At 37.9% G+C, this 19,206-nt stretch overlaps 1 protein-coding gene across 7 annotated transcripts in view; it reads right to left on the bottom strand.

Annotated features, from left to right (window-relative positions):
- CACNB2 (calcium voltage-gated channel auxiliary subunit beta 2) overlaps positions 1 to 19,206 on the bottom strand; it is a 1,902,347-nt gene that overhangs the window by 1,524,522 nt on the left and 358,619 nt on the right. For 3 of the 7 annotated variants that reach the window (XM_044064629.1, XM_044064630.1, XM_044064633.1), the window contains exon 1: positions 9,871 to 10,815. The exons of 1 other annotated variant lie outside the window; for it this stretch is intronic. In XM_044064629.1, coding sequence (XP_043920564.1) covers positions 9,871 to 9,951 — 81 coding nt within the window. In that variant the 5' untranslated portion in view covers positions 9,952 to 10,815. Of the gene's footprint in view, positions 1 to 9,870; positions 10,816 to 19,206 lie in introns of those variants that run through there. 3 more of the 7 variants (XM_044064631.1, XM_044064638.1, XM_044064639.1) reach the window with 3 other exon arrangements.

Below are 19,206 nucleotides of genomic sequence, written 5' to 3'. Positions count from 1 at the left end.
AAGTCTTACTGTGACAGAGCATTTGCCTCCCCCCCACCCCACCCCCACACACACGCACATATACAAGTGCTCTAAGTGTCATTTCCCTGCTTTTCTGCTCAGAATACCCCCTCCCTTCAAAAAGAACACCACTACAAACAAACACGGAATTTGGCTAACTTTGAACCTCAACCACTCATCAAGTTACTGAAACATAAGGACTGGAATATCCTAAAAATTACTGCCCTAGATGATGCAGTCAACTACTTTAAAACTTTATTTCTAGAAACCCTAAACAAACTTGCAACCCCCCCCCCCCCCCCCCCCCCGAATGAAAAGAATCAAATCTAATTATGCCCCAACAAAACAATTAATGCAGGACAAGGATAACATTTGGAAACAATGGCTAAAAAACAAAAATCAACCTGACCTACAGAAATTCAGACAACTCCGCAATCAAGTTTAAAAAACAAGTATCCAAATTCAAAAAAGAACATTACCTAAAATTCCAATCCAATAATAAGAATAACCCCCAGTCAAAAGTCACCCCCAGAGATAGCCAATCTCTGACTCTCATTTTATCAATACTGTATCAAATATCACAGCCAACTTCCCCCAACATCACTCTGACACAATCTCTACTGCTACTGCACTATCTACACCATCTCTCCTCACCCAATACTCTCCCTACTCATCCTTTCTCAATTCTTCTGACTGTAACACCCATCTAACACCCTCTTTCACTCTAAAACCCATTCCCAGTACTACCATAAAAAGACTACTCAAACTCAAAACTAGCTCTAATGCAGCTGATGATCTGACTACAGAATATACAAGACTTGCTGCTGATGCAATTGCTTACCCTATTAGTATACTTATAAATAAATCCATCCTTGAATCCTATGTCCCAAAAACCTGGAAAGTGGCATTTATTCAAACCCCCCCCCCCCAAGGCGGCAACTCCACAGATCACTCCAACTACCATCCTATTGCTATTCTTTCTTCTATTTCCAAGATTCTTGAGATGTGTATACAAGTTCAACTTCTTGACTCTCATTAATAACCAGATTCTGTTACCTACACAACACAGCTTTAAACTTGGTCACAGCACAATGACCACTTTGATTTCGTTCATGGACATAGTCAACTAAGCCACAGACTCTAGCAAAACTGTCTCTTCCCTATTTCTTCACCTATCAAAGGCTTTTGATACAGTTTCTCATCCACATCTTCTAAATCAGCTCTCTCAAAGTGAACTTTCCTCCTCTTCTCAAAACTGGTTCTGAAGCTCCCTATCAGACATACAACAGGCAGTTAAATGGAACTCCACCCTCTTATCTCCTCAATTCTACCAGTTTCCCCAATGTTCCATATTAGGGCCCCTCTTATTTAGTATCTTTATTAATAATTTACACTCTTCATTCAGTCTGGACTCTCTTACTGAATATGCAGACAATTTTTATTCTGCTAATTCCATATCCGACCTCCAACATGTTACTCAACTTGCCTTTACCTCCATAGATAACTAGCTTAGTAAAAATCACCTGTTACTCAATCCAAACAAAACCAAGCTAATTCTATTCACTCCTAAGAAAAAAACCTCTTAAACAAAGACTGACTTACAATAATACACTCTCAGAGCAAAACAGCAATTGAAGTGGTTTCCTACACTAAATTACTAAGGGTAATAATGGATGAAGACCTAAAATTTGACTTGCATATTTAGCACAGCATTAACAAAACTCACCAAAAACTTGGCATTCTGTATAGGCACAAATACTTTCTTAACCCTTCCAGTAAAAAAACAAACAAAAAAAAAATAACTTGCTATCACATATTTACTTCCCTCTCTCTCACCTATGGTCCTCCATTACTCACTAATTTATTATCTATCCTAAAAACAAAACTTGAAATGTGTTACAACAAAGTCACTAGGTTCGCTACTAATGCTTTATATTCCATCCACCAATGTACTCAAACTCTCTTAAATGGCTAGAACTACCATGCTATCTCTCCTATTTACAATTAACAACTGCACATAAAATAGTATACAAACCTTCAGAATGTCCTGCCCTTAACTCCCTATTCACCAACTACCTACCCAAAAGGTCTCTTAGATCCGAACTCAACATCTTCTACAGGTACACAAACCTAACCTACCTGCGGGCCAACTTCTATATTCTTGTTCTGTATGGCAGAATCTGGAATGGTCTTCCTTTAATGCTTAGATCCAATCAAAGCACTGCATCTTTTAAAACTTCCTTACATAATTACTTCTCTTCTATCTGTTTCTGCAATTGTACCAGACATCCAACTTTTAAGTCATGACCACCTCTATTTCCAGAGCTCTTCTTAAATTCATATACTCTCTACTCAATTTATTACTAGTATTCCTGTAGATATAGCCGTCTATAAAATTACCTGCAACAGGCTGTCTACCTTATGCTGATGCTTCATCACTATTTGTGATTCCCACTCTGTAATATTAGTTATGATTGCAGTGAAGCATTGATTATCTGAATGTCAATCATCCGAATGCAGCCTTGATGTGAGTCATTGCATCTGTACGTGCATCTATTCTGCCATGTGGAATTTAACGTCCGTTGCTGCTTCTCGGAATGGAATTTATTGTTCTTTGTTGATACTTCTTCACGGAAGGAAATTTACATTTGTTGCCACTTCTGCTTCACGGAATCATCTGCAACAAGTGTGTGTGAAGTTACATTTCTGCATTTAATTCCATTAGTTTGCCTTCAAAAATGGGGCTGGATATCCACAGAGATGGAGGGGTAGGAAAATGACTATCTTTCTCAGTGGGAGTAACAAGACATGCTGGTATTTGTTGGTCTCTGTCGTGAACATGAGCTCAACTAATACTGTATGACCCTGAATTAGTCGGAGGAGATGAAGGCATTACCACAGATGTTTTAAAGGTGGAATACAAGTGCGACTTGGCATAGCCTCTGTGATACACAAAAAGCTGAAATGTTCTAGACTCTTCTAAGGTTGATAGAGATCATTATTATCTGAAAACAGGGAAAGGTAAGTTAATGGTTAGGAATTATCACCCAATTTCCCTACTAGCATTGGAAAATAAGTTCCTACCTAAGAATTTAGCTCTTCAATTAGAGCCATTGGTACTATATCTAACATCACAGTGGAAGTTTTGCCAACAGTATATATGGTGGCTCACTTGTATTTGGCTTAATATTCAGATGCTAGTTGCAACAGCATGGCATAAACTGCAGCCTTATCAGAGTTTAATAAGATACCGGACTCGGAGGGGATATGCAGACATCAGACATTCTGCATTAGTGTGAAACTGTTCAACCAAACCCCCATCAAGTGAAGGGATTACAAAAAGACTCCCTGTATATTAGGAGACATTGCTGATAGTCTTCTAAAGGCAGCAGCTCTGGTCTACTGAAGCTAGATTTTTATATACAGTCATTTAGATTTGATTTGCAAATGCAATTAACGTTTTAAATTTCAGTCTTAAAATGTTCATTAAGGCTGAATGTTAAATGACCCGTTAGTATGGCTTATAACTCTCATTCCATAAACTCTAATACACAATTAAAAAAATTTTTAGAAGTTTTTTATCCAGTTCAATTATATGTTTGATTTTCCGAATTACCCTAGGTCCTAATTAGTACAGATAATCGTCTCTCTACTGTAATTGTACTAATTGACATGTTTCTTCTCAGTTTTACCTCTATTCCTATCAATTGTTAATTTGCTTGACAATGAATGTATTTTGTGAATTTCTCCAAATGATTAATATTGATCTATATATATGTATTTCTTGGAGTTAACCTGCTTGTTATCGAATTTGTATGTACTTGTATTTCTTGGAGTTTTTCTCCCCCGGCTTCCACTGAAAATGGGCTCTTAATGGCCCAGTGGACTATCCCGGTAGACAAATGCCATTAAATGAAATAAATAAAATAAATACATAAATACACACACACACACGTGTGTGTGTGTGTGTGTACTAGCTACTGTTTTTCTTAATGTTTTCGCTGTTGTTCATGCACCCTCTGCATATATTTTCGTAGTGTGATTTCATTTATCATTGGCTATCTTACTGTTTTTTGCTTTACCATTTGATTTAGATTGTAGTGGAAAAGAATCATGCAACAGCTCACTCACAGAGTTAACAAAAAAAAATTGGATCCACGTTTCTGTAAAATAAAGGGAGAAAGCTTGCACATTTACTGAAGAAAGGAGAAACTTTGTTCAGAAGACCAATATTTTCCCCCCTGATATTTTGTATAGCTGGGGTATATGACACATCTGGTAGACATGCAAGCACTGGAATGCTCCCTGGAAGGTAGCTCTTATTTGATTAATGCAATACACAGCACAAGGCATGGGTGGGCAATATTTATAATTTCCAGCAATACTTAAACAGGACTGTGATAATGGACATACAAAGGCTGCAATACAAGACATGGAAAGCACTTTTTAAATGAAGATTGCATCCAACAAAACACAACAGCAGGATAAAAGCTAAATGCTGGTAATACCTGCATACCTGTAAACATCCTCCATATCTCCTGCAGTTTTTGTTCTGTTCTGTGTAGTGTAAATTTTGTAATGAGATTTAAATATCTGACTATGTGCATAATTTTACAATGGAAGCCATTCTAAATGTGAAATAAACTCAAAATAAATGTATGACATAAGAGTTCACAAGAAATGCTGCCACATTAAAAAAAAGTTCTTACTCCTGCAAATCTTCTTCTTCTTCTTTCGGCTTTTCCCGGTTAGGGGTCGCCACAGCGGATCACGGACAAATGCAAGCAGTAACAGGTAACACAGGTACCAGCATTAAAGAGTGGCACTCAAATTCATTTTATTTGGCAATCTACTGGTGACCAGCAGAGGGGAGAAGCTTAGTCAGTGACATTACAGCTTTATTTATTTATTTTTGACATGTCTTGCAAACTTGAACAGGTCTATTTACAGCTAATAATGAATGGTTTTAAAACGAGTATGAATATCCAAGTATCACACCTCCCCCACACACAGTTTTGCTGCATGAACCTGATCACCTTGCAAGTGTAGAAGACGCTTTAGCTCAAGAAACACTGGCAACTTTTGGTGTAATATATCAATTCTTCCAGTCAGCATACAGATAGGATATAGTTAATCTGGATGTATTTAGCTAAAACATGATTAAAATACTACTATACTGAGGCTAACTGCAGAATTTACATTGTGTTGTGGTGCTGTATGAGTTTTCTGGTAGAACCGTTTGAACAGAAAGTTAGAATCATAATTCTAATGAAACAACTGATGATTTACAACAATGTCACAGTAGTTAAAATCAGAAGACAGCAAGAAAGAAAAATAGTACAGAAGAGAAGAGAACAGAAGATAAACCCAAGCTAAAAAGATTTTGTAAAAATTTTCTAAGTACTTGCTGAACCCTTTATTTAGTTCATTCACTATAAAAATGCTTTTGCTGATATATTTACATTACAGGATACAAAACAAAAGAGAAAAAAATGCCTAGGCCAAGAATGGTAGCACAAATATCTTATCATTTAATGCAATTTTTCTGTCATTCTCTCATTTGCTCACCAGGTAAGAGCAGTGGATCAATGGGCTATTTTCAATAGTGTCCCACCTCAGATAGCTGCTGTTAAACTTCAAAACAATATGAAATGATAAAATTCAGGAACATGACTAACTCATGAAATTCTATGTTTTACTTAACACCTTATAATAATAAAATAATACAGTGTTTAGGGAAAACAGAAGATAGTTAAGCAGCATAAAATGATGCTAGTAAGACCTTGCTAAGTATGCTAAGCAAAAGAGAAACAGGATAATGCAAGATGGAGAGTGGAAAGGTGGGAAGTTGAAGTGGAGAGTAATCTGTTAATAATGAAGAAACACAGTAATTGCAAAGATTATATATATTTTGTCAAGAAAAGGCAAAATTATTGATGTAACTCACTGTGATATCAAATGCTACAGATATCATCAATATGTTTATTTTCTAAAGTCACAGGAAACTTTCTATCCCCATGTCAGCTTACTAGTCAATTCCTAAAACACATTATTTCACTTTCCTCGTAACAACTTTCAATCCAGCAGATTTAGAAACCTGTGAAAGTAGAGGTATGTCTTGAAATCTGTGAGGGCATGATAATTGCACTTATTTCATTCTGTGAGCATTTTGAAATGACAGCTGCTAAACAAATGCTATATTTATCGTGTGGATTTGTCTTAGGTGATGAGGCATTAGAATAGTATGTGCTACTAATTAGGATAAAGCAGCATTTCTGTCACTTAACTCTATCATCACTGGCACTGAGTGAGTACGAACAACAAGAGGAGATGGACTATCACCGTACAGAAGTAACGCCTTGTCAATCAGTGACTCATACACACGTCAGCCATTGTAAAATGTTCGAATGATGACAGAAGCCAACACAGCAGAGTATGAATTACTGATTTCTTAATTGGTTTGGATGTAATGGCAACATAAGCATACAAATGAAAGTATAGGAAAAAAATGTGACTTCCATATCACAATTCACTAACTCACAAAGATGCAGGACCTATATAATTAACAGGCAAGAAATTATCACAGCCTTTTCTCAAAACTTTTGTCTTTCTGACAAATATGCAAGAAAATGTTGTGGTTAAGTATTCAGCTACTGAATCTGGATCATTCACTTCTGGATCAATTAAGTTTACCTTGTCAGACACTGACAACAAAACACAGATTCACAAATACATGAATGTGTACACCAACGACAATGAAATATATTTTTACTCATATTCTCAGTGATTCATGAAAATCTTGAATGTTTACTGCTAAATCACTACCCATCATATGGCATACTCCTCCTGATGCAGAGTACAGAAGTCCAATAAGGCTCGCAGGAATTTGTGAAGAACATTTCTTGGGCAAGTGCAGTATAGTGGAAATAAGCAAAATATCTCATCTGCAGCATGGTTAACATTTACAAATGCCTTCCAAATTGTATGAAGTAGTTACTGATGTTTAAAGCTGTGCTGACTCAAAAGATAAGATAAAAGGATACTTATGTCTGAGGTTGGGTAATACCGTTTACATCAGTTGGAGATTAAAAAGCTCGGGAGAGGTATTATGAAGCTCCTCATTCATCAGCTATAATAGAAAGCTGTAGCAAAACACTTGCTTTTATAAAGGGTATTAATTTAGTAGCCAACGAGCCAAGGTCCTACAAACCAGTGCTATTAAAATGTGTTCAAAATGAAAGCCCTCATTTCTGTTCCATAAGAAAGTAAGGAGCCTACAGTCATAGGTGGGATGTTTTCAAGCATTCTAAATGAGCACCAGAGATAGTAAAAAGGATGGGGTGACTTCAGTCAACGTATTTTTTTAACTGCTCTCCTGGAGAGTTAAACAGTTTTTTTACTCCCCCCAAAGTATCAAGGGCAAGATTCCTAAGAGGGCTAACTACTCGTAAATCCATATTATGTATCCACAATAAAAAGAATAATGGGATCTGTGCTGATGGAGGAGTTTTTCAAAGCCTGCCATGCTCAGTTTTTACTTTGGCAATAATTTACATTGGTTATCTGGAACAAAGTAAAACACTGCATTTCAAACTCATACACAGTATTCACTGCCACATTTTCAGGAAATAAGTCAACACTTAACCAGATATCGTGCCAACTTAGGGATCAGAGTGATGTACAAGTGTAGTTAAAATCACTGAAGTCCAAGGAAAGAAGGAAGCATGAAATGAATACAACTTACCTTTATTGCATAAATAACAATAATGGTTATAACAATAATCACAACAACAATGAAGCAAAGCAGTACAGGTCACATCCCTCAGCAACATAGCTCAATTATATCGATCACTGAACAATGCAAACAGTTTACAAGTGTACCGATTAAAAAGTGGACATTTCAGATATACCGATTCTTTACGGGCATTAGAAAAGATTATTAGCGTTGTTAGGTCAATGTATGAGGCTATAGAGCTCTAATAGAGAACATGCCATAGAAGCATTAGATATGACATACATAAAGCTTCGGGCTTCATTTGTGAATGACATGTTGAGCTACTCTTTGCATCCCATGTTTTAAGACGCAATACAACCTTCTGGTGACCACACATTTCCATAATGCAAAACTAACTCTGATTTAAGAATCTTCATAAGATGGCCTTCAAATTGTACTTTACCGATTAAGAAATCCTAATAAAATGTGCTGCCATCCGTTCAGAGCAAGGTGTGATTGGTATACCCAGTAAGCAAAGTGAAGGTTACTTATGTACAATAAATTAATTATTATGAGTTTAACATCTGGCTACTGCTCAGGTTTTTCTAAGCAGACGTAATGCATTCCTCAATGTTTCTTACTTTTGCATACATGTGAAAAAAAAGAATCATTTCTCTGCTCAATGTAGGCTGTCTACTTACCTCATATTAAAGTGCATTTATTAAGGCATAGCGGAGTGTGTATATTAATATATGATGTCATATCTGTAGGTAAGTAGAGATGGATCAGACAGAGACATCTTATTTGCTGAAATGTTGGTGTGTTTTATGTGGACTTCAGCAGTCATTTATACTATGTGACTAAGAATAGTGAATTATATAAGCTGATGAATCTCAGGATAGAAACCACTTCACCTAAAAGGCCTAAAAACACATTGGCAAGACTCACAGAAAAAGTAGCATTTAAAAGTACCTTTTCTGTACTTTAATTGTGAGTCACAATTACAGAGTACGTAATGAGACCACTCATTTGGTCACTTGGTCAGAATTTTATACTCTTAATAGAAATGGGAGAGAACAAAGTAAGCCATTTGTTTCGTTTCAGATAAACTTCAGGAAAAGTGTGATTGTGTACAGTGAGTATTTTGGAACATAACAGAACTCAGAAACACTTCAAGGGTGGATTCAAACTATGACCACTTAAAGTCACATCCAACAAACAAATGCTTTATGCTTGTAGAAAAAATACTATGTGAGATAGACAAAGGTGAGGGTGGCTCAGACACACTGAGAGAAAGAGTTCAGGTGAATTTGTCTCAGTGACATCTTGTCTAGGTGATGCAGAAGGCAGCTATTATTCTGATATGAAGAGACATGGTGCTCAGCCACAAAGAAATGACTTATAGTAAATGTGTACAGTATTGGGCTTAAACAAGTTAATAAGCAACTGTGTAAGGGCCAGATAAGTGAAAAAGTACGTGCAGATGAAGTAATAAGTACATGAACTCTCTTGTATCTCTATAGGTGTTCTGTAGAGGATGGGGTAAAATAGGGTGAGCTAATCAAGTTAGTAAAAGAACTGATGCTTTGGTGGGATAGACACAGTTGGCACATGTGTACTCTGTATGATGAAGTAAGTTGTATACATAAATGTCAGTGGTGGTAGTGGTGGTGGTGATTATACCTGGAAGAGCACTGTCAAGCTTAATAACTGTAAACTGTAACTAAATCACATATGGAATTTGAAATGGCAGATAAACACAGAACATTCACTGCTATCATCTTCAAAATTTAAAAAAATTCTGAAACTGAAGGAAGAAAAGCATTCGCATTCACTATGTTTAATTACACGTCTAAATTGCGCACACATTGCACTCAAACATCATTATCAATAGGAAAAGAGAAAAAAATTAAAACATACAAAGGAGAGTTAGCTATGCTTTCAGTAGTACAACTCATAGTGACAAAAGCTGTTCAACATAGTCTAATCAATACAGAAAGCAAGTAGGTGATTGTGTAAGCACAATCACATATATGTGCATACACAAACATATTGAGCACACACAAACACTGTTTTTTACAAAAAGCAAGGATACACAGCAACTAAATCTTTTGTACACATCAAAAGTCTCTTTCCACTAAACCTTCTGTACTTACCCAGGAGACATTTTTACCCTTGGGCGTTTTAAGCATGGCAACATGCAATGTAGTAATTATCAGGAATAATCCCACCAGCATGGAAACTTAGATCATCGCAGCAAAGAGTTGGGTACACTGCAATCACTTTTATCACCCAAACCTGTAAAGCCCTTTAGCCAGGCTGGCAAAGATACAATGGGTGTCAGACAAGGTTCCAGTAAGCACAGCCATAGTTCTCAAGAGTGGTTGACAGTAATGTTAACAAAGTAGTCATCCTTGTAACTCCCTTAGAGAGTCTTTATCAGCTAACTGTGTCCCCCATAAATCCGCTGAAATGTGTAGCTCAGTTTTCTTCAAGAAAGAAACAGGACCTTATATCCAGAAACAGATTTACAGCATCAAAACAGCCTTCTGCCCAGCAAAAGCAGAGCCCGATTACTCACCAAGCTTTAATAAAAGCTCTGAGGCAAAGGCTTATGAGAGAATTAAGATATAAATACTAAACGAGACTTGCATAAAAGACCTTGAAAACTGACTGCTGGTAGCAATGGTTTAGGATCTCCTTCATTTGAAAATGAAAAAAAATGATGATGATGAAAAGCTCTCAGTTTCAATTAATAATGTATACAAACAGGTGGATAGATGTCTGTTGCTTTCATCCACGCAAGCTCACAGCCTGACTGCTACTCTGAAACTCAGAGTGCACCTGTCATTAATGTAACCTCACAGTGAAAGCCAGGTAACCTGACAACCAATGACACTTAAGCAGAAGGCACAAAAAGGGAAACCCCAGAAGGGAGAGCAGCAGAGAACTAAAATCAGCTTCCCTGCACATAAAACTGTGTGCTGTCTCTCGCTTTCTGTCTCTCCTTTTTTTCTGCCCTTCTGTCTCTTTGAGTTTACCTCATGCCAATCTAGATTACAGAGCAGATCCAGGCTAAATTTTACAACTATCATTAGTGATTAGTGTGAGCTGACTGAAATCGGATTATGCAGGAAGACCTCTGCCTTCTCACACAGCAAGCAGGCCAGTACTATCCGAAGGAAAAAAACATCTGTGCACACCCCCCTCCTTTTGGAGTTTAACAGCACTTGGAACAGTCCATTGAAAGGAATAAACACTATTGAGTCATGGTTTGTGGTTAAAATGGGGTCACGCACTTGGTTGTAAAATGGTATGGAATTTAAAGGATAATTATTTGTTGCAACCTGGAAACAAAATCCTTTTGAAGTGTACGCTGTGGTATCAAGTGCACAGCAACTAACTACTGCTAAAATTCTGCAGACAGATATTTGTACACAAAGAAACCTCACAAGTGGCAGCTAGAGCGCAGTTAGTTATGAAATATGAACATCAGAAAAACTTTTTAAATGTCTGACATATAATCTGTTTAATTGCTGGTCACATCCATCAGAAAATCCAGTAAATTAGGAATGGCAGATTTTTTTTCTTTAGGACATGCATTCAGCATCATTGCTTTTGACACTGCTATATACAAGTGTTTGCATTTTAATGGAAGGCAATATAAATGAGCAGAGTAAGTGATGCCTTCTGGAAGGCTGCTTAGTTTAACAGAGCATTAAATGAAAACAAAACAATAGTGGACGGATAAACTGTATATCCATAACACTGCAATGACATGAAACCTTTACTTTCCAAACAGCATAATAAGCTTTAAGTTAATGCAGAACTACAGTAAGAAAACAAAATAAGAAAATAACATGGCCAAAATGCAGTTGTTCCTAACTTCTGCTAATCCCACTCATGAGATCTAAAGTCTTGCATTGTGATGGCATTCCTTTTTCTGGTCACTTTCCTAAGGATTTGATTGTATAAGACCATACATGCTTATATTCATTTAAGAAGATTAAAGTACACACAGATTAACAGTACAGTGCCTAGCAAGTGAAACAGAACATACTAGTAAGAATACACTTACATAAACAATGTCATATTAAAAAAATGTAGCTCAAAATAAAAACAGACATTATTAACATTATTTGTCTAGGTGCAAAACAGTAGGCCAAGGCCAGTGACAATTGGTGATGCTCAGAATCAGGAAGGAGAAGGAGGGGGTATGGGGAACTGCATGGACTTGGTGCAGTGTAATCAAATGTAGTAGTATGGCAGAGGAGAGGAGGTGGGGCCTCTGAATAAGTACCTCTGTTAGAAACTGAAAAAGGATGACAGGTGGACCTTTCTTAAAGGTAAAGTATATACTGACATTTCTGAAATAGATGAACTATTCGTGATGGCAGGACATGGGGTGACTCCACATCTGTTCAACATGTATTGAAGAACACTGACTGAGAGCTAATCATCACATATCTGAGGATAAGCATAGAATCTGACTCTCAGTTTAAATAACCAGGGCATCTTAAATCAGTCAGTTCACATACTTAGTTAAAAAAAATGAAGTCATTCTGGAATATCTGCTAATCCAGTTCAGGATCTTCGTGGGAGCTAGACGCTAGCTAAGCACTCAAAAGGCACAACACACAGAAACTAATCTCAGATGGGGAAGCAGCACACAACAGTACTTAGCAAATAAATACATTTTCATTTAAAACTTTAATCAATGGTAGGAAGTAGGAGATTCTCCTCTGCAGGTACATATGTAATATTCCCCAAGGGAAAAATTGGGAGAATGCCACAGAGCGTAAGCAATACACATTGGCAAGTGACAACATGCGCATGCTATTATCTAAATTTGCCTTGTACAATATATGAAATGCACAGTAAAGTTTACTAATGATATGCTTTGCTGAATGCTAAGTGTACCACTGGGATAAGTCATTTATCATTCCATATATGTGTTTATTGTTGGAGTTTACAGCCTTTTCGATTTCCTGCTAGATATGAAGAGAAAAGAACAGAAGATCTAGCACAAATATTATCGATAGGTGGAAGAAAGTATGATTGTCTTAAATATGGGATCAAGCCACATCGCTTAACTTAATGGGCAGATGTGTCTGTAAGAAAGCAAGTTAATCATGTCTAGACGATCTGCTGCTGATAATATAAATGATTTGTGATCGCTGGAGTCGGTGAAAAATGATATGTAGCTGAGAAATGACAGCTATTTGAATGATGTCTAAAGGCAAAGGTTAAAATCAAACAGTACGGTGCACTGCAAAGGCACTTTTACAGAGGCACAATTACAAAAATACCTGAAAACGCAGTGGTCAGTGATGCATGCCACTGCACTTTTATGGGTTAGGATAGCTAGAGAAGTATATTTTGTTATACACAAAGTACACATGGCAGTTGTGACAAAAGGAGATACTGCCAGCTCAGCTAGCTGGAATTTTGTAACTAATTATGATTTTTCAAATCTAGGTACTTAGGATTTCCCTCTCTCTTCCCCCCTTGGCTGACCTGGTGTGACTCAGTTTGATCTTCACATTTACCTACACTAACAAACTGCAGCTCCTGAATAACAATGTCTACAGGACTGCAGCTGGAAAACACAACAAAAATTGTTTCTCCCAGCAATTAATTAGAGTAGGTTACACACACACAAAAGCATTTGTTAAGCCTTCTCTTACAGTGCTGTGTAATTAAGCAAGTCACCAGTTTGGTCAGCCATAGGGCTCTTTTCTACTTGAGTGTTTGCCTCCTTCCCCTGTAACTAAAGTACAGTGACTCTTACATTAGTCTCTCTGACCCTAATTTTAACAGGTATAATTTATACCTTTCTGGCTTTCTAACACTCAAGACATAGATTCCTGTTGAAAGTTTTACTTTCTTGTCTGACATTTGAACAAGTAACCCTTGTAATAATCCTCAGAATTGTATACTGTTGGTCTGTCTTTCCTGCTAAATATAAGTACAATTGCAGTGCTGAGTGCAAGCAACATAACAGTGCTGAGTGCAGATTGTAGGCCCTTACATTCAACTTAGCTCTGGTGTGGTGTCAGTCATTCGAGGTTTTCCTCTAACCACTCCTACTGCCTTCTCCCCCCCACCACTTTCATCATACAGGTTAAACTGCTACAACTTAGTATAGGCATTGGTTCATCCCTGCTCCACTTGCCCTCGCTTTGCTCGGGCTTGCTTCGTACCCCATCCTGCCCCCAAATTCCTCACGCCCCTGGTGCTGCTACATTTACTGGTACTAGACCACACCCCACTTTTTTAAACCAATCAGTAACAACTTGTCACTCAACAGCACCACTCTTAACCTGATACCACCAGTCCTCCAATTCTACTATTCCTTTTGCCTAAGTGTCAAGTACCATTCAGTAGGTATGCTATCACCCAAAATAGTCTTATTAACTCTACTTCTACCCCTTTTACTCATCCCATATGTCCTAACAGCCTACGAATATCAGGATCACCCAGGTTTCCACTACCCTAAATTCCAAACATCCATCCCATCTACAACAGATAATAATGCACCCTTATTCACTCCCCTCATGCTTACCTCCTTAACCCCTAAATACTACCATCTTACTAAACCTAGTTACATTAGTCATAAAACTAGACACTATTACAAAACTTTATTCAAAATATTAAAACTCATACTCAAGATACACTACAACCTCACAAAGGATGGCAAAATCCACCCAAACCCTAGTCCATCCCCACCTCTTGGCCCTAATCCCCCTACTATATCCCCTACCAGCATAGCTCCAACAGATAGACCTTCTAGCTCACTGCTGGCCTGCCATCTAAACATTAGAAGCATAAATAACAAAACTCAGCACCTGCATGCCCTCTTAGCTGTTCATTCCCCACATATATTATGCCTATCAGAAACGTGGCTGAAGCCTGCCAACAAGGACCCTGAGATTCTTCTACCAGGGTATAGTATGTTTCGACTAGACCGTACCACCAGAAAGAGTGGTGGGGTAGCCATACTTCACAAGTCTACCCTATCTGTCAGCATAGACACCTAACAACTACCCCAGTTATAATGCTGAAATTCTTATCTCAAAACTACAAATTAACAAAGACAAAAATGTAAACATTGTCTGTGTCTACATTCCCCCAGGGAGGAATACAGAAACCTTAGAAGACTTCTTATATTGGTTATCCAATAACCACCCCCAAGAAACAATTGTTCTTGGGGATTTCAACATTGTCTGGAACACTTGCTCTTGTGAAACCCCACAACCCACATAAACCTCTATGGATTTACTCAAATCATAACCTCCCCCATCAGGACAGGAAAACCCAATAACAAGGAAAGTACCCTAGACTGGATACTTGTCAATACCCATCTTCAATCTTATAAATCAGGCACTTTGCCTGATGACCTAAGTGACCAATGTCTCACCTATGTAATCATGCTCAAAGTAGACTGCTCCTACCAACCCACCTATAGAACATTAAGAAACAACAGGAATTTTATTCTCACGAAGTTTCAAAATGAACTTAAGGCATGCAACTGGTCAGTACTAAAAGGTCTCCCCCTAGATGAAGCAGTAGCATACTTTAACACCAAATTCCTCGCTCTTCTTAACTCCCATGCTCCCAGCCCCTCTATTCGAACCAAAGTTAATATTGCACCATGACTTTCTAAAGATACCAAAAACCAAAATTTCATTCAGAAACAAAGCATGGGCCACCTACCGAAAAATAAAAGTCTCACTTGATCAACTAAGATTCAGACAGCTAAGGAATGACACCAAAAAATCCATAACCTTAGACAAAAAGAACCACTTCTACCATCTACTGCAAAAACACCAAAACAAACCTCAAAAGTTCTGGGCAGGAATAAACAAACTACTCCACCCAGGCCAAACCGCCACTCCACCCCCCTCAGCTTCCCAACAAAAATCCCCAGTAGACATTGCTAATAACTTCATCAGCTTCTTCACAGAGACTATCCAGTCTCTAGCCAGTCAACTCTCCTCCAATGGCTCTAATTCTAATATAGCCACTCCCAGTACTCAAGCATACTTTACCTTCCAATCTGTTCCTACTCAACTTATTCATGCCCTACTTAAGAAACTAAGACCCACCACCCTGGCTGCCGACCTCCTCCCAGCAGACTATCTGCAAAAGGCTGCTGACACCAAAGCCTACCCCATCTCTATCTTGATCAACAGAGCTATATCTGAAGCTACTGTACCCACTATATGGAAAAATCTCCCATGTCGTACCGCTCCATAAAGGAGGTAGTTCCACTGAACTGTCAAACATTAGACCCATAGCTATTCTGTCACCTCTAGCTAAAATTATGGAGAAGTGTGTACACATACAGCTCATGCACTAGCTCACACACAAGCTGTTGTCCAGCTTTCAACATGGCTTTAAGTCACACCACAGTACTACTTCTGCCCTTCTCTCTTTCTCTAACGTCATTAACCACAACCGCAATAATAACAAACTATCCTCAGCACTCTCTCTAGATCTATCCAAGGCTTTTGACATGGTTGACCACAAAATGCTTATAAATACCTTGAAAGCCTTCTCCTTAAACAACCATGCACTCCAATGGTTTTAATCCTACCTGCAGGGCAGGCAACAGGCAGTCCTATGACAGGACAAGCTATCATCTCGCTTACCCATCACATTAGGAGTCCCCCAGGGCTCGATACTAGGACCCCTTCTTTTCTCCATCTTTATCAATGACCTTCATTCAGTCATCCCAGATGCTACCTGCATTCAATATGCTGATGACTCCACCAGCTACTTTATTCACATTAACCCAAATTACCTTCAATACAGTGGAACAAATGGCTCTCCAATCAACATCTAATCCTAAACCCTAACAAAACTAAGTTGCTCCTCTTCTCCCCCACATGCAGGACCCTCCTGCCAGCCTTCAATGGCACTATCATCTCCCCAGAAGCCGAAACTAAACTACTGGGTGTCATAGTTGATAACCTGAAGTTTGATGTGCATATCAAACAAACTATCAAAACCATTAATAAAAAAACTTGGCTCTCTTTACAGAATCAAACCTTTCCTTACCCCACTTGCTAGAACTGCAATTGCCCATTCCCATCTGCTATCAACTCTTCTCTATGCCTCACCTCTATTCTCCAACGTAAACAAAACAAATCTTAATAAACTATCATCCTGCTATAACCACATTGCCAGATTTGCTACTGGCACAGCCTACTGGACACACCACTGTCACAACCTAAATCGTCTAGGATGGCTTGAACTGCCAAATCTACTGCAGTTCAACCAGCTAATAGTGGCACATAAAGTCCTTTACCAACCAGAAGATACACCTGCACTAAAAATATTATCAGCCCCTATACCAGCACCTGATCACTGCAATCATCCACTAGACTCCTAGTTTAAACACACAAATCCAACTACTCAGCTGGGAACCATCTGTTTGCCAACTTTGTTGGAAAAATATGCAACAGACTCCCAGCTGACTTGACCCTAGAACCCTCACTAACTCAATTCAAAAACAAACTCAAGAAATACTTCAAAACTCATTGGTTATGTCCTTGCACTAACCCCGACTAGTGACCTCTCTATTTCTTAGGTGCCTTACCTTCAACTACTTCTAACTTTTTGTTACCACTTAATTTCAGGAAGGGTTAATTGTATAACTGCTGCTCAGTGTGTCTTAAACCTGAATGTAATGTTATGTATGTTTAACTTTGAAAATAATGTTATATTTTGTAAATTGTTTTATAATAAGTACTATATGTGCTAAATGCTGGTATTGCTTATGACTGTAATCTGCTTGAAACTAGCATTTACTAAATGTTCAATGTGTATTATTATCTTGGAGCTTTTCTCCCTGGGCCTCTGCTGAAAATGGACATGTATCCAGTCGGACTAATAAAATAAATAAAGTATATGTCATTGGTGAATATTGAAATGATTTGTTTAAGATGCTTGTGTTACAAATCTATTAGAACTATATGATGTGTATATCAAACTGCTTGTACAGATGTGTGTGCTGAAAAGGGTATTTGCAAAATGCATGTGTTTAAAATGGTGTGTGCCCTACTGGAAAAGAACGGAAATGTACATGCTCTATTGTAACTGTTTAAATGTATATATTTTAACAGGGGAACTGGGATATAGGTTAACCTCAGTCTAGTAAATTTTAGAAAAACTGAAATTAAATTACTTTATGTCTAGGCCATAAAAGACGGTATCTTTCAGTTTTCAATGCAGCCGAGAAAATGTCTGTACTAGGAAACATTCTGTATTGTTTCTAGGGTGAAGTAATTACTAGTTTTGAAAGCATGAAGGAATGCAACTGTTTTATGACTTCCAGCATCTGCTAGATATCTGAGGAGAAGCCCATGTCTGTATATTTTTATAGGTAGATGCTAAATGCTGCCAGCTGTCATCAATGGTTGTTTTGGGCCTGAAAACTAAAAGTCAGATAACAAGAAATGATGTCATTCTGCAAGCTATCCCAGCAGTAATAGTTATTAATCTGAGAAGTCTCAGAGACAGAGCTTTCTGCATTATGTCTTAGATCTGACAACTAGAAGATCCATTCACAGCATCTGCCTTGCTCTGTTAGTACGTTCTTAGATTATAGTAATTCTGTTAGATACAGTCAGAAATACAGTAAAGCTTAGTTTAGATAGTTTTCTTTATTTGAGGCTATCCTGCAATGATGTTTTAAATATTTCCTGTAGTTTTGAATTCTGATGTCAATGTGAATATATATTTAGCATTGTCTTGTTCTTTTATTACTTATTATTAAATATATTTAAACCTTTCACTGTGGCTGGTCTGTGTAGAGATATTTAAGTTTTGAGAGTACTTGGATATTTATTTGGTGACACTGTGTGGGCCACTCCTAATTGCCTTGGCCATGGATAAACTACCATTTGTGTTAATAGTAATATTACACAGTAAGATTGGACATCCTTTGTTAAGGGCCTTAAAGTAACTGATAAGAGTTGACTGATGGCAGTGGTAAAGAACAGTTGTGTAAGAACTTACAATAACCATAGATGTCCTTCTATTCCATGTTACAGTATTCATAATAGTAGGGAGGTCACCGCCTGCAGCACAGGATATCCGGCCAGTATACCAAAGCCTTTGGATAAGCAGTACGTATGACGTTGCATGTCAGTGCCATAAACCTACTTTGGGTATATATGTGACATCTACATGTACCCAACTCAGAACTGACTGCCGCATTCAGCAGTACCCCTGGGAGGCTAAAAGAAAAGCAGCTTTCCAGACCCAAACATACCACCAGTCAAGGAAGTATTCAAGTGTAAAACTATATGGCAGCTCTTTTACCGTTTTACGGAATACAAACCAACAAAAGAAAACCAACAAATAAAGAAGGGGGTGGGGGTTGGACTGAATACTGCAACATGGAAGAAAAGGACATCTATGTTTATAGTAAGTTCTTACACAACTATTCTATGTCCTTTTCTCATGTTGCAGTATTCATAACA

The sequence above is a fragment of the Protopterus annectens genome, chromosome 3.part0, assembly GCF_019279795.1.
Source record: "Protopterus annectens isolate FY-2018-M chromosome 3.part0, PAN1.0, whole genome shotgun sequence".
Classification (NCBI taxonomy): domain Eukaryota; kingdom Metazoa; phylum Chordata; order Ceratodontiformes; family Protopteridae; genus Protopterus; species Protopterus annectens.
This window is presented reverse-complemented; position numbering and strand designations above follow the sequence as displayed.